The following is a 17,053-nucleotide window of genomic DNA, read 5'->3' on the forward strand; positions in this document are numbered from 1 at the left end:
GCATGGTCACACCTCTTGATTAAAGTTAAATATGTCAGCAATAGCCAATATTACTGCCGACAGTAAGCACTATTATCATCTTATGTATGTTAACAGTAATATTCAATAGCACATAACACGGCAGTTGATTGTACAAAAGAATTTTTTTATCGAAGCTTTAAGCAACAGGTGTGTGTACAGCGGGGGATATAATACCAATTTGTTGTCAGAATTAAACATAACAATGAAATTAATGAGTAATTGTTATGATAGCCACGTCAACAACACAGCAACACAGTACTCTCATTAAACACGAAATATCTTTATCTGCTTATGCAGACTGATCATTTACTGGTCATTGTTGATTTTTCATTTCACAACACGATTGTGGTAATCTGCCTTCACCAGCTGGCGATCTATAACTCATTTCTATCTTGTATTGTTACAGATGGTGTTATATTTTTATGTTTATCTACTAGTTCTAAATACAATCTGTAATAAATTACATCGATCGAGTTAAAATTAACCATCGGGAATCTGGAAAACTACAGGGATAATTGCTATCATTATCAAAAGAACAGTCTAATATACTGAAAATCAGTGTCTAACTGTAACGTGGCTAAGGCATTTTATAAGTTTTGGCAACTTTGGAGACATAAATTTCGAAACAATTTTGCGAGGGCACGAGGCCTAGCAAAGCGGGATCAGTAGCCATATATCTGCGGCTTGAATCCTTCTCCACAAACTAAAATAGTTGGATTTGGTCGAAATATGTTTGAATTGTTACCTTGTTTCGTTTTGTCGCTGTGTGTACATCTGACTACACTTCTAAACGTTATGACAGGACAGACCGACTGTCAACAACGTCTAACCGTGGCCGTGACGTCTCATAGACTAGGGTTAGAGTAGCTTCCCTTTGACAAAAGGCAGTTACTCTAGCGGAGAGACCGATAGATAGCCGCGAAAGGCAATTAATTGATAAAACTCAGTGAAATGTCGCAAATTTTTAAACAAAACTTCGCACCAAAACGCAGCTGTTCACATGCATGATAATGCACGTTACCAAGAGTTACCACCTCTGCACAGGATCGCTACATTCGACTGTTCCACCTACGTCATCGCAATGCCACAGCTACGGAGACTGCAGGATGCATCCCTGGTTTGAGGAGGATATCGGACCAGACGGTCAAGAACCCATCTTCACGAGGCTGGAATCCCGTCCAGAAGACCAGTTATGGTCCCTGTTGTGCAACAGATACATCGACAGCGACACTTGCGTTGGTGCCAAACCTTACAGCCTTGGAGTTTGAGAAACTGGAAACGAGTGTGGTTTAGCAATGAATCACGATTTCTTCTTCACCGGCGAGATGGAAGACAACGTGTTTATAGTCATCGAAATGAGCATTGCGTACGTGAATTCGACAATTTCGGTGGCGGTAGTGTCATGATGTTGGGGGCCATATCCTACACAACAAGATCTGACTTGGTTGTGGTTCAGGGAAATTTGACAGCAAATCGTTACATGAATCAAATTCGCAGAAAACATCCTCTGTTGGTTTAACATGAATGAGTAAAAGTTAAGTAGGGAGGCCCAACACGTTAAATGATTAGTAGTCAAAACACTGTCTTTCCTGTCCAGGACATCACAACTCTACATGCCAGGGTCGGTGTGAAACCGTCTCATCAAAGAAAACACACAGTCAAGAAACTGGGTTTTCTACGAGGACTTACGATATGTAGTCGTAATTATCACTTTATAACATTGTTGAATATACATACTGATTCAAACTCAATTACCTGAGAAAAAGTATACGTTTGTGGACATTTGAGATTTGACTAGATATGCATGTTTCGTTATTTTATTCTGCAATCATTTTTTAGTATAAACCCGCTGGCCCGGCTGCTAATGATGGCGAAGTCTGAGCAATGATCCACGCAACTGGCACACAATAACAAGCAACCAACCAGGACCAACCGTTCTTTACAGTCGCCTCTTGCGAACAACATAGGTTGATGGAAACCAACTCCTATTCCAAACGTGCATCTAGTAAAACTAGTTATAGGCATGTACATAAACTTTATGCTTCATGTCTCGTAATACCGGGCTAGAAACCTGTGTTTTTACATTGACAATTTATATTATTCATACACATCATGTGCATGTACCATAGCCGGGGGAGCAGTAATTGGTAACCCTTTCACTGAAAACAGATATCATTTAAGTCCACAACCAATATCAACTGAACGGACGTGAGAACGGTGTTTGTTTTGGTTTTGGTTGGTTGGTTTGTTGTTAAACGCTGCACTCAGCAATATTCCAGCTATATGACGGCGGTCTATAAATAATCGCGTCTGGACCAGACAATCCAGTGATTGGTATCATGAGCATCGACCCACGCAGTTGGAATACGACGCCATGCACCAACCAACACTGCAAACACCAAAACGTCGTATGAGGCGACTAAATTGGGCAACCCGTTTGCCGTGGGTTGCGCCCCTGTGTCGGTGGAGGACGGGAAGCTGGTGGTTGAGGGCACTGGAGCCAGGAACAGTGTTCCTTTGCCCAACACACCACTTTGACCCTTACTTCACCTAGACGGGTGGTAGAATGGGTCCAATTCTATCAATCTGCTGGTCACGCCATGCCCCGAGCATGGAAACCATTCGTGTGTAACTTATTTTGAATCATTTCACTTCAATTCATGACTGTTTCATGGAACTTATGTTATATGAATTCCCTAGAGTCCTATGCCAGAAGGCGGTGGCTCATGGGCCAATCTGGTGATACAGACCTCTGAAATCTGGGCCGAACCAGCCTGACATCTATTTTTTTAGTTTTCATAGCTTTTAATGTCCTTATTTCTGGAGTATAACATCCCTGCAGCCCTGGTGTTGCAGGCTAGCTTCCGCTGCAACATCGTTCATGTTGACACTCGAAGGCGGGTGGGGAGCAGGGATGCCGAATCAATATTAGTTCCATCATGGCTCTCAACAACACTTCTGGTTCGTCAAAGCCCAACAAACGTCGTCATGTTGATCTTACATCATCTGATGAATATATCTCTCCTGAAGCTTCAAATTCCTGGCCCAGGTTTATAGTAAAAGATTCTGTAGACGGTTTACCGTTAAAGTTAAATCCCTTTGCCATATCCAAGGGCATACAAAGTGCTTGCGGAGATGTAAAAAATGTCACCCGTCTTCGGTCTGGTTACATTCTTGTGGAATGTACAAGGAGGCAACAATCCATCAACCTGCTGGGTCTCCAGCAGTTTGTCAATACTCAGGTTGTTGTCTCAGAGCACAGGACACTGAATTAAAGTAGAGGGATTTTACGGGACCGAGCTCATTGTCTGACGGACATGAGTGAGGAGTAAATTATTACCGAACTGAAAAATCAAGGTGTTACCACGGTAAAAATATTTACTAAAAAGTATGATGATGGAACCATAAACAAGACACATACCCATCTCTTCGCCTTTTCCCAGTCAACTGTCCGAATGTCTTTAAAAGTTGACTATTTCAACATCGGAGTGGAGGTTTACATACCTAACCCACTCCGATGTAAAAAAATTGGCCATGGTGAAAATTCTGCCGTACCAAGACTACCATTTGCTGCCGCTGCAGTGGAGCTCATGACATTCCGAGTGCACCAATGATGTCAAATGTGCTAACTGTAGCGGTGAGCACCTTTCTGCTTCTAAAACATGCCCTGCTTTTGATCATGAGACCAAAATTCTAAAATTAGAGCACACAAATAACATTACTTATCATGAGCGAGCGCGTATGGTTTTACGTCGCTTTTAGCAATATTCCAGCAATATCACGGCGGGGGACACCAGAAATGGGCTTCACACATTGTACCCATGTCGGGATTCGAACCCGGGTCTTCGGCGTGACGAGCGAACGCTTTAACCACTAGGCTACCCGACCGCCCCTTACTTATCATGAAGGCAAAAAGTTAATTCCATCTTTATCTCTTTCTACAAAATCATATGCTGCCGCCGTATCTTTTCCCACTCTTGTGTTCAAAGTTTTCACAGCTTCTATTCTGTGCCAAACTACAATCTCCTCATATTATCCTTGATGAAGCTCATCAGATCTCCCAAACTGACCCTATGGTATTGTTGTGGTCGGCCATGTCCGCCAATACAGCCGAAGCTACCCGAGAGCCGCAGCCCGTGCCAGGGAAGCTGCAGGACCCGGAAATCCTCCCAGCCAAACAGCTAGCCGGGACCCCATGAGGGAAACAGTCAAGTTCAAAGCAAGCAAAGTAAGTAGACGTCTTTTATGGCCTTTCGCTTACCTTTGCTAATGTAGCTGACTCGCAATAGTGTCAACTAGTGCCACTGGTACTATTATCGTCGGAATAGTACCGACACAAGTTCTCACTATAATGGCGCTGCGAACAAATCCGTGAATCGGGTGTAAAAGTCCGACGAAGGGAACAGGTCGTCGCACGAGTCATTTTTTCACATCCGCCATATTGGATTGAAAAACGTGAGTAGATTTTGACTTCATTTCAAACGTTTTTGAGGTGAAATATTATCGCATCTTCCTTCTAAGCTGCGCTCGTCATCTGCTCCGCACACACGGAGCAGCTGTCATTGAGAATTATTAGCGAAAATCGCTGATTGTCAATCGGCGCACGTGGCTTTGTTAGTATACACAGCCAACAACAAGCGCCGAGCCCAGGTTACACTGATATGTCAGTGTGGTAATGCGGGCTCGAAGCGGGATATTCAAACCACTCATGTGTTTTGGAAATAACATGTGAGATTTACCGTATTTCTACTGTGTGATTTCTACATCTTTTGGAGTCGGACTCCAATTCGTCTTCAAGCAACTCTGCAGAGGGATTCCAAAGAACATTGATTATTGATTGATTGACCAACTTACCAGGATCGCCGACCCAGCTGTTGTGTGGGATTTTTTCACATTGCTGGCATTTCTGGGATTTATAACGGATTATCACTCAATTATTGAGGACTAACCAATAGTGACTGTTTATTTTGGTATGTTATACTATGTGTAACTGGCTCACGTAAACTACAACAGGTGAGGTTCAGTAACAGGAACAGTTAATGTGCATGTTTCGCTTCAACATACTGTGGGAACACAGATTTTAATACATCTAAGTGTATGTTGAGGCCGAAGTGAACCAATTCTGCTCTTAGAAGCATTTACAATTGCCTGGCAATTCCAGTCAGCAAAGTGAAAAAACAAACGTGGAGTATATACTGTGCCAGCTGACATCATAGACTGGGTACTGTAGTAGCAAAGGATTTCAACAGAACCATGGACACACCGCGGGAAACGCCAGCCGTTCACAGACCAACTTCGCCTGCTAGTGTGTCCTCAGCACATTCAGTACCACCAATCAATCGGACGCATGCCTCCATAAAGGGCAGGATGAGTAACATCACGTCATCTCCGTCCCAGGGGCACCTTGCCCAGGGCGGGTATTCACCAGCCCCCCGGGGGCGCGGTTTGTCAACCCAACACCATCCTGATTACAACCGTCGTGACCTGCCATCAAGTCTGGAAGCTTCAACGTCAGGGCGCTACTCCACTGCCCCACCCCCCTGCCCCACCCCCCTGACCCACCCCCCTTATTAGGCGACAGACACCACCCGTTTCTTGCGGACAGAGTAGAGAGGGCTGAATTTCCAGGGTCGCCCTTGGACAAGTACTCAAGGGACCTGATATACAGAGAACAATATCACTGGGAAATGGCCACGCGAAGGCAGGAACAAGAACGTGGAGAGAGGGAGGAGGAGTATCTACAGAAATTAAGTAGAGCGGGCGAGGGCAGAAGAAGAGATATTACGGCTGCAGGAACAGCTTCGTAGGGCCGCGATAATCAGACAAGAGGGAGGTAATCAAATACAACCTGAGGAAGCGGAGATACGGGAGCACCTGAGCTTGGAATCACATCCAGGAGTGGACGATAGACTGGAGTTCACCATGGACCGGAGATTTGAGAGAGATTTGAACTCAATCAATGATGTAATCTCCAACTTTGAGGGAAGGGCTACAGGACCACTGGGCAAATTTGTACATCAACTTCCATTAGGGCCTACCGGGCCACAACCCAGGTTCCCCAACAACAGTCCATTTGATCCGCCAAGAATGGAACATTCGGAGAGCAGTGAGACTACACAGGCCAGTGAGGTGGACCATCCGAATAGAGTGGATAATATGGAAGCAGATATCCCTGGAGTAAATTACCGGGCCTGAATGGTCGACGCCAACTAACAGAGACCCCCACAAGTAGGCCGAAACAGGGAGGTCATAAGAGAAGCTCAGACAGCTGGCCGAACAGATCCCCAAGGTTTGGAGCACAGGTCGGGTCAAGATCGTGAACGAGGTGAGGCGAACCAAAGACCCCGCCAGGATCGGCCCAACTGGGGAGCGGGCCTGAAGACCCCACCCATTTCGTATGGAGGGAAGGGGAGTTTGAGTGCGTTCCATGTCCAATTAGATACCTGGGCAAGGAATCACCGCTGGACCGACCAACAAAAGTTTGACACTCTCTGTCTTTGCCTCAAGGACGAGGCCCTGGGCTATTTCGCCAAATGCAAGGGGCGACAACCAGACATATCCTTCGAGGCCATGGCTTCAAAACTGAAGAAGTGGTTTCACAAGTCGGAATTACCCGAGACAGCCCAGATTAAATTCCAAACAATGCGCCAGGAGTCTGACAAATCACTTGAAGCCTGGTCCGAACGCTTGGTAAATACCGCTGTAATTGCCTTCCCAGGCCTGCCCGACTATTATGTGGACCAACAAGTAATAACCAAATTCTGCCAAGGGTGTTCAAATAAGGAGGCCAGCCAATTTGTGGCCAATCTACGACCAAATACCCTAGAGGATGCGATAGACAGAGTCCGCCACTTTCAACATCATGACCAAGTCGTGTACGGGCGCCAACCCAGACGAGAGATGAGGCAAGTCATGGTGGAGGGAGAACTGGCAAGCCTGAATAGGGTGGGAGAACCACGTTCCATCGACCAACGAATGGGGGAAGTGGAGAGGGACGTGGAAGAAAATAAAAAAGAGACCAAGGAGACAAAGAAGGATGGGACAATGATAAAAAACTTGGTGAAGAAGTTGGCGGAGAATATCTCAAGAGCCCGCGTCCGTTCCCGGTCCGCCAGTCCGGGACGCAATGACGGATGCTTTGCTTGCGGCGAACGGGGACATTTTAAAGCCAACTGTCCTAAGAGAAGTCCTAACCCCGAGAAGAAAGTCAACTTCACGATTCCTCGACCAGATTCCCCAAACTTCCAGGGGATGGACAAGACGGCCTGAGTTCATCCCCAATCACCCCATTAGGCCAGAATACAAGACCACCTGACGTCAAAATGGACCAGTAGTTGAAGCAACCTCAGCGGAATACATCCACTTAGAAGAGTCAGAGGGGCACCTATCAAATTTGGAAGACCAGAGTATGCTCAACCACTTGGGGGATACCCTTTGCAACCCGCCACGTCCCCCGGACCCAACAGTTGAACTGAAACCATCGTTTCTACTCACCCAAGAAGAAAAGGAAGGAGTGGGAACAGAACTGGCTGAAGTAGGTCAGAGTTCACTCAACCATTTAGGGGATACCTTGGGCAACCCACCACGCCCCCCTGACACGACATTCGAAGAGAAGCCAGAGTTTCCCTTTACCCAGAAGGAAGCCGAGGTATTGGGAACAGGAATGGCGGGGTCCGCACCATGGACAGCGGATCCAACAATGTTATCACAACTGGGCCTTCCTAACTCATCCATAAAACAAGTAGGGTATTACACCGATGGAGAAACTGGCCTCCCAATGATTAACATTAGCACCTTGACCCACAGAGCCTCAATCATGATCACCTTGGAGATAGAGGGTTGCTCAACGGAAGCTGTGATTGACAGTGGAGTGGAGATGACAGTTATATCCGACAAGCTGTTCTGTAAATTGACGGACCAACCACCCACAGTACAAGAAGTCGTGTTGAAGAATGCCGGAAGACATCTCAAAATGAAAGGCTTCATAACGGATATGACTAGAATAAGGATCCAAGGAAAAATCTATCGATTGCCCATATGTGTGGCACCAATAGAAGATGACATGTTACTGGGAGCAGATTTCAGCCTTTGCCATTACAATAGTATTAACCTGGAGGAGCAGGTCTTGGTTGTTGGTGGAATGGAAGTTCCCATGATGATCAAGTCGCGAAGAGGTCCCGCAGTATGTGGGATCCGGCTGGCATCCAAGACTAGTATTCCCCCAAACTCCGTGCGAATGGTCCAGTGTGCGCTCCCCAAGGCGCTCCGTCAGTATATGACGGAGCCCGACGAGACCATCTTGGGAAAAGTTCTTATCCCCCGAATACTACATGGGCCAGGCAAAGAACCAATCATATGCATGGTAAATCCCACTGAAAGCACCGTCAAGCTAAGTGAAGGACAGGAAGTAGGCTTAGCCTCGGAGGTGGAGGAAATCAACCCAGATGAAGATCCCCAAGGACAGGGCTGGAGTGAAAACACTCATCAGGAGGAAGGGGACACCGACTCAGAGACGGACTATGAAAGTGTCACATCGACTCCATATCCTAATCTACCACTACATTTGGAAGACTTGTACCATCGTTTTTCCACACATCTCAAATTACCAGACCGAAGGAAGTTGGCCGAGCTTCTGATTGAGTTTCAAGATGTGTTTGCTCGAGATGAATTAGATCTAGGCAACTTCACAGCCCTAGAACACACCATTGACACAGGAAATGCCAAGCCAATCAAACAGAGGATGCGAAGAACACCTCTCGGGTTCGCGGAAGAGGAAGAAGCACATCTCACCAAAATGCTGAAGGCAGGAGTCATTCAACCATCTACTTCCGAGTGGGCCGCAGCACCGGTGCTCATACGCAAGTCTGATGGAGGGGTACATTGGTGTGTAGACTACAGATCGCTGAATTCAGTTTGTTCGAAGGATGTGTTTCCTCTGCGGCTGATAGATGAATGTCTCGACACTCTTGCTGACAGTCAGTGGTTCTCCAAGCTGGACGCCAAGAAGACTGCCTTTGTTACCAAATATGGGTTGTTTGAACACGCCCGGATGGGCTTTGGCCTTTGCAATGCTCCAGCCACATACGCCAGAGTAATGTCCTTGATTTTGAGTGGACTGAGTTGGGATATTGTTCTGCGCTTCCTCGACGATGCGGTAGTGAACGGTCCGGGTATACCAGGGCACTTTGTCAACCTGAGGGCAGTGTTAGAGAGGTTCCGGAAATACAACTTGAAACTGAAACCCAAGAAATGTGTCCTATTCCAGAGGAAAATCGAATTTCTAGGCAGGATCATCAGCCCCGGACAGATCCAGATCAATGAAGAGGACTTGAAAGTGGTGAAAGACTGGCCTATCCCAAGAACTACCAGGGAGGTGGAAAGTTTCCTGGGACTAGCAAATTATCACAGGGTGTTCATAAAAGACTATGCCAAGATGGCCGTTCCCCTCTCTAACATCATGGGAAAGAAGCCGTTCGACTGGGGGAGTGAACAGCAAGAGGCCTTTGAAGAGCTGAAAGAAGCCCTTATGTCCCCACCAGTCCTGGGTCTCACCAGAAACACAGGTCGTTTCATACTAGACACTGATGCCTCCCAATACGCCATTGGGGCAGAACTTATCCAAGTACAGGATGAGAAGGAACGTACCATCAGCTATGGAAGCTTCGCACTATCCCCAGAGCAAAGGCGGTACTGCACCACAAGAAAGGAATTGTTATCCGTTTCACCCAGCAGTATAGACATTACCTTTTAGGCCGTCCCTTTACTGTCCGAACAGATCACAGTAGTTTGCGATGGTTGCTGAACTTCAAAGCTCCTGAAGGGCAATTAGCCAGGTGGCTCGAAGAGTTAAGCCAGTATGACATGACGGTGGAGCATCGACCGGGAGCGAAACATCAAAACGCAGACAGCTTATCAAGAATCCCTGTTGAAGACTCCTGTGAACACTACCGCTCTACCATGGAAATTGAATCCTTGCCCTGTGGAGTGTGTAGATACTGCCAAAAAGCCCGCCAAAACTGGGGGAACTTTATAGAAGTGGTAGACTACACAGTCCCGCTTGCAAGCCAGACCCCAAGGGTTCGATCAAATCAAGTACTTGAAGTATCGGGCTGTCCCCCCGGAGTGACGTCCAAAGTTTTCTGCACCACAGAAGATCTGTTGGAGGAGTTCTCAAAGGGAGAAGAGTACTGAGGACCCAAATCCAATAGAAGGAACTGTAGCCATCGAAGTGGATGGGGGAGGGGGCGTGACTGTCAGATCGTCAGTCGAGGAGTCCCAGGAAATAGATGCGGAATTCTCAGGCTCTTTTGGGTATTCCCAGGAGGAAATAGTCAATGCTCAACAGGAAGACATGGATCTAAGATGGGTACGATAATGGATGGAGAAGGGAACAGCCCCCACAGACGCTGAACTCTATCTATCAAGTCCAGCAGCCAAGTTTTACTGGATCAACAAAGAAATGTTTACAAAAGATAGACACGGTCTCCTGGTAACAACAGGGACTTGCCCATCAGGCTCCAGAGAAGAAAACCGGGTAGGGTGGTGATTGACTTGGGGCTAGACTGGCTCTATGAGGAGCCGGGTCAAGAGACACCCGAAGGAGAGCTGTTCTGTGTGTGTCGGAGGCCAGATGACGGGTCCTTCATGATAGGGTGTGATAAGTGTGACGGACGGTTTCATGGGGCCTGCGTGGGAGCGAAACCGGAAGAGGCAGAAACCATGGAACACTATGAGTGTCCACCATGCGGGGTAGGGTGAAACGTAATTTGCTTAACCTGTGGGTAGATAGGTTAAGTAAACATGATGATTTCTCTTGCAGGAAGTTTTTCAAAGTTGAATAGGACTGCAAATCAACAAGGAGAAAGAATGTCGAGTAGCGAAAGCGAAGACCCTGGCTTAATGCCTTATTATGAGGGCAAGGAGCCCATGACCATTATGGACATCATGGTCCATGGTGCGCCAGTGCCGGAAAGGTGCCGGGGCAGGGGTATGGTGAGGAACCAGGACCGCGCCGCAACGCCTGAGGAACCCTTGGTGGCCTTGGATGAAGGGGTGTGACCATGACGGATGTGGAGAAGGTGGGGAGGAACACCGATTCGTGGGACGAGGGACGTCGAGGCGGGGAGAAGAGAAAGGCGCTGCAGGTCTGGATCCCAGCAGGAGCGGAGGGCGGGGATCGCCAAGTGACCGGGGGATGGTCGCCCTCAAGGCCCCTCGGCGCTCACACAGCCATTCACGAGCCACGGGACAGGAGTTCGAGGTACCACCACCCCCCAGGAACTCTCTGACCGAACCTCAATGTTGACCTAGCTTCTCTGCTGTTGCCCAGCGTTCCCGTGGGGCGACCAGGGACTGGAGCTCGGCGTGCCCGGTGCCGGGATTTGGCGTAAGATCCCGGAAGCTGAAACAACACGTGCAACACTTGCCCCTGTATTTCACGGGGAGTGGGAAGCTGACCAGGGAAGAGGCCCAGGATTGAGTCCGGGCCTTGCGCCATCTGGCGTCGCTCCTGGTCGGTCCCGGGGCCACATTGGAGGATCTGAAAAGCCGTGCCGACCGCGGTCGCAGGGTCCCCGAAGAATGTAAAGTGTCCCCCTAGGCTTCGGAGGACTTGCGGGCCCTGTGCCACCATCAGGGGTGGCCGGGTGGCTTCCAACGCTGGGAGGGAGGGAGGCAAGACAAGGGGCAGAAGTCAGCGGACCAGGTGGTCTCCTGGTCTGCAAGCTCGGAGGTGGGGGCCACCTCGGAAGATGAGGCTGGCGGTCTAGAGGCGATAGACGTGCATTTCCACCTGGACAGGACAGGGAGAGACCTGCTGGGGCAGAGGCGGGGACTCTCGGCGGACGAGCTCCTGGACCGTCCTCGAGCGAAGCAGGGAGTACAGAAGCCGGTCCAGTTTGTGTGTGGGGGGGTCAAAGTATTCTGTGACCCGGCCACATACCCCAGTCGGGTGGATGATGACCCGAGGTGGAAGGTAGCGGTAGGGGTCCACCTGAAGCACGCTGGGGACTTTGGTCATCAGCAACTTGGCGAGCTTGTGGACTTGCTGACGTCCTCCCCGAACGTCAGGGCCCTGGGAGAGGTAGGGCTTGACAGGACCACCCCATCGCACACGTGGGCAAGGCAGGAGGAGGTACTGCGGAAGGTCATCACGGTCCCCACTGCGGACCAGAGATCATCATGCTGCACCTGCGGGGGGGGGGGGGGGGGGGGGCAGAGACCCTACAGGGACTGGCCCTCAGGATGATAAAGCCGAAGCTACCACCTACTCGGGTGGTTCACCTGCACAGCTTTACCGGGAAAGCTACTGATGTGACTGTGTGGCTGCGCAGACATACTTCAGTATCAACTCCCTTGTGCAGGGGTTTGAACATTTAAGGCACAGCAAGAAAAAAGAAGATTAATTTGAAGTCCGATAAATCTGATATTGCTAAAAAAATAGGTGAAACACTGGCTAAACAGTCCTCATCTTCAAAGTAGATGCCAAACTTTCAAACATTTAAGGCACAGCAAGAAAAAAGAAGATTAATTTGAAGTCCGATAACGGTGAGTATTATAATGAAATCATGTCCGTTCATGAGCTCCACATCGCTCTTGGGCAAGCTCATGATAGTGCTTCCGGGCCAGATGATAGTGCTCCGGGGCCAGAAAATATTCACTATCAGCTCCATCAATATTCACCTGAATCGTGTTTAGAAACAATGCTAAATATCTTTGACAATATTTGGACTTCTGGTAATTTTCCATCATCATGGCCTCGTCACGATATGGCTGAAATATTGCCTATGTGACGTAAAGCATTACCTCACTCACTCCATCATCATGGCGAAATGCTACTGTCATTCCTATACCTAAACCTGGTCGAGATCATACCGATCCCTCGAATTTAAGACCAATACCCCTCACTAGCTGTGGAACGTATGATAAATAATCTTTTAGTTTGGTACTTGGAAACCAACAATCTCATAATTAACATTCAATGTGGTTTCCGCAAAACCGTAGTACCATCGAACATTTAGGACGTTAGAATCTTTTATTTAAAATTCCATAATAAATAAACAACATGCTGTATCAATATTTTTCAATCTCGAAAAAGCATATGACACCACATGGAAGTATGGTATTGTAAAATATCTACATGATTTTGGTTTAAGGGCCCGTTTGCCTCTATTTATATCTCAGTTTTTAAAAAAATAGACAATTTCAAGTTCGTGTGGGTTCAACCCTGTCTGACCATTACAATCAGGATCAGGGTGTCCCACAAGGCAGTATCTTGTCCGTAACACTGTTCAGCATAAAGAAAAACAGTTTGACGAAGGCTTTAAACGATTCACTTGATGAATCATTATTTGTGTATGATTTTAATGTTTCTTGCTTGGTAAAAACATGCTAACATTGAAAGGAAAACTAGAATTGTGTTTAAACAAAATCCATAAATGTTGTCTTGAAAATGGCTTTAAATTTTCAAAATCCAAGACCAACTGCATTCATTTTTGTAGAAAGTATATGCTGCATAAGCACCCTGATTTAGTTTTGGATGGTGCTCCTAACAAAGTTGTCAAAAAGGCCAAGTTTCTTGGTATTATTTTTGACCACCACTTGACCTTTCTGCCACACATAAACTTATTTAAAAAGTAAATGTCTGAAGGCTCTTGATGTAATAAAAGTAGCTTCAAACGCAACATGGGGAGGGGATCAGAAAACCCTCCTCCAACTGTACAGAGCCCCCTTCCGCTCTAAACTTGATTACAGCTCCATCGTCTATGGTGGAGCATGTAAAAGCAATTTGAAAAACTGGATTCTATTCATCATCAGGGCCTGAGGCTTTGCCTTGGAGCCTTTAGAACCTCTCCAATTCATAGCCTGTACGTGGAGGCTCATGAGCGAAATTATCTTTGCAATATGTTTCTAAATTACGTTCTTTGAAATCCAATCCAGCCAAGGACTGTAACCCTCTTTACGAAGACCTCTACGCAAAGAAAACATCTCTTATTCCGGCCTTTGGCCTAAAAATACAATCGGACATTTCGACTGCGAACATAAATCTCGAAAATATAGCCCCCACCCAAATTTTGACTTCCCCTCCATGGCAGTTAGTGAAACCAGAGGTGGATCTAACCTTAACTAAATTTTAAAAATCTGAAACAAATCAACTTATCTTTCAAGAGTTAAGGAACAAATATGATACCTATAAATCTATATTTACCGATGGATCAAAGGATAGTGACGCAGTTGCCAGCGCCACCATCAATGGATCCACGACTATATCATCTAGAACACCAGATAACTGTTCCATTTTTACAGCCGAATCAAAGGCCATATTAACAGCATTAGAAAACATTCGTAAACAATCAAAGCATACACAAATTATTATATTCTCCGACTCACTTTCCTGTCTTCAGGCAATCACAAATCAATCTACCAAACATCCTACCCGTGAAGATTCCGGGGTAGAATAGGTCTTCAGCAACCCATGCTTGTCGTGAAAGACGACTAACGGGATCGGGTGGTCAGGCTCGCTGACTTGGTTGATGCATGTCATCGTATCCCTATTGCATGGATCGATGCTCATGATATCAATCACTGGATTGTCTGGTCCAGTCTAGATTATTTACAGACCGCCGTCATATAGCTGGAATATTGCTGAGTGCGGCGTTAAACAACAAACAAACCAACCAACCAAACATCCACTTTTAATCGAAATTCTTGAATTATATAATGAACTTGCCACTGGCCAATACGATATCGTTTTTTCCTGGTTACCAAGTCATGTTGGCATCAAAGGTAACACAATTGCCGCTGCCGCTGCTAGAGCAGCACTCAACAAATCCAAATAAAATCCAAACCAAATATCGGTTACACCTACTTGGGTTGTCAGTCCACATTTGAAGAGGTCATTTTACGACGATGTCGTATTGGCCATTCGCGTTACACCAATGAATATTTATTGAAAGATGAGGATCCTACGTTCTGCATCCCTTGTTATGAAAGAATATCCGTCAAGCATGTCCTGCTTGACTGTCTTGATTTAAATCTATGAAGGATCTTTTTAACACTATTAGTTCTCATTTAATTATTGGCTTTTTAAAAGAAATTGAATTGTCCCATAAATTTTGATTAATATGTTGTGTATATAATATAATGTATTTATAATTGGTAGAATAAATGTGATAACTTAGATTGTTAGTGGCTGTATCCTCGAAGGGGGTTGAAGTAGTGTAATATTATTGTCCCCCTGAGAGGGTATGTAAGACCACGTCTTTCAAAGTATATTTATTTCGGCCACGTTTTTAATAGTGGTATATATGTTCGTTTAACTCTGGCTAAATTTGTTATAATCGCCAATAGCTGAAGGGATGATGTAAATCCGGTTGAGGTCCATGCAGGTAGCAAAAGTACTGTAAGTCCCCATGGACCCTAGCATGGTGACCTACCTACAGATGCATGCGATCTATAGCCCTTTTTTATATTGTACTGTTTCATTAAGTGATATATTCTTATGATTGTATGCAAGTTTTAAATGTTAATCTGTGATAAATCTTGTCATTTTACTGTCTTTCGACGACAGGTTTTTATACAGTCTAAATATATCTATTTTTGAATATAATACTTTTTCTCGTCACGATATGGCTGAAATAATGCCGATGTGACGTTAAATATTAACTCACTCACTCACTGACACACTCACTAGCATCTACATTAAAAATACGTTCATCACCAGGTCCCAGTACTTAACCGTGCAACTGTCTTTCACAAACGTTTGTCAGTAGACGCAGTAGCTAATAGTGCACATGTTTTTTTACAAACGTTTGTCAGTAGACTCAGTACCTAACAGTGCACGTGTCTTTCACAAACGTTTGTCACCAGTTTCAGTATCTATCCGCGCACGTGTCTTTCACACATTTTTGTCAGTAGACTCAGTACCTGATAGTGCACGTGTCTTTCACAAACGTTTGTCACCAGTTTCAGTATCTATCCGCGCACGTGTCTTTCACAAATGTTTGTCAGTAGACTCAGTACCTAACAGTGCACGTGTCTTTCACAAATGTTTGTCACCAGACTCAGTACCAAACCGTGCACGTGTCTTTTACAAACGTTCGTCACCAGCCCCAGTACCTAACTGTGCACGTGTCTTTCACAAACGTTTGTCAGTAGACTCAGTACCTCACCGATCGCTTGTCTTTCACAAACGTTTGTCTCCAGACTTAGTATCTAACTGCAAATGTGTCAAACTTTTGTCTTCAGCCCCAGAACCTCACCGTGTATGTGTCTTTCACAAACTTTTTCACCAGACTCAGCACCATACTGTGAACGTGGCCCCCACAAACGTCTGTCAGTAGACTCAGCACCTATCCGAGCATGTGTCTTTCACAAACGTTTGTCAGAAGACTCAAACCAAAAACTGGCCCGATTAGAAAAGATGTTGTAACATGACTGTGTTTGTTATCTTTGTGTTTTACAAAGTGAGGAAGCACTGCGTAGAGATCCGATCTCAGGCTCTCATTTTCATCTAACACAGTCCCAATCAAATAACTATGTAAATAGTAAACAGTGAGGGGTTTTACAGTGTCTATCTGTACTCAATTGTCACTGAGTTGAATTATAAAACACAATGGTATGAATGAGTCCTACCTTAAATTACCGTGTTTCACTTGCGTGTTCCTCTGGTGTTACTTTCCGACTGATTGATGTTTCACTCACATGTCGGAGCAATCATCAAATCACTGGTAAACAGCCCGCTATTAAATTATTCTCCCAATGTCCGACACGTATGAATATCTTCGTTGGTGTGAATATTAATAGGTTTTGCACTAACTGAATTAGCTGTGGAGCCACGAACCACGAACCACAACATAGCTGTCAATAGTCAAACGCCCAAGGAGAGCACGAGTTGTCCTGTCTAAGGCACATCAATTTGTTGTCCGGAGTTGCCCGATATGATTTGATGGTTTGTTTGAGTTCCAGGTTTGTCAGCTCAAAACCTGATAACGTTGGTTTCACTGAAGGTGGTGAACGTCCAAGACATGCATTA

At 46.0% G+C, this 17,053-nt stretch overlaps 2 protein-coding genes across 2 annotated transcripts in view; one reads left to right on the forward strand and one right to left on the reverse strand.

Annotated features, from left to right (window-relative positions):
• LOC124141646 (sodium-dependent proline transporter-like) overlaps positions 1 to 16,696 on the reverse strand; it is a 50,044-nt gene extending 33,348 nt beyond the window's left edge. Inside the window, exon 1 of the mRNA XM_048383199.1 lies at positions 16,654 to 16,696. The gene's annotated coding sequence lies outside the window, so the exon portion shown is untranslated. The remainder of the gene's footprint in view (positions 1 to 16,653) is intronic.
• Positions 7,430 to 11,079, forward strand: LOC124141619. The gene is made up of 2 exons (XM_046509648.2): positions 7,430 to 9,752; positions 10,841 to 11,079. Exons 1-2 carry the CDS (start codon positions 7,430 to 7,432, stop codon positions 11,077 to 11,079), a joined length of 2,562 nt encoding a protein of 853 aa, XP_046365604.2.
• Positions 16,697 to 17,053: the final 357 nt, after the last annotated feature.

This window comes from Haliotis rufescens, unplaced genomic scaffold, assembly GCF_023055435.1.
Source record: "Haliotis rufescens isolate VD_foot unplaced genomic scaffold, xgHalRufe1.0.p SCAF_46, whole genome shotgun sequence".
Lineage (NCBI taxonomy): Eukaryota > Metazoa > Mollusca > Gastropoda > Lepetellida > Haliotidae > Haliotis > Haliotis rufescens.

Excerpts from the sequence above, each read along its gene's own strand:
- LOC124141619 (XM_046509648.2), top strand. The coding sequence starts at position 7,430 with ATGCTCAACCACTTGGGGGATACCCTTTGCAACCCGCCACGTCCCCCG. Across the intron at positions 9,753-10,840 it reads GTTATCCGTTTCACCCAGCA|GAAGTTTTTCAAAGTTGAAT; the intron begins GTATAGACATTA and ends TTTCTCTTGCAG.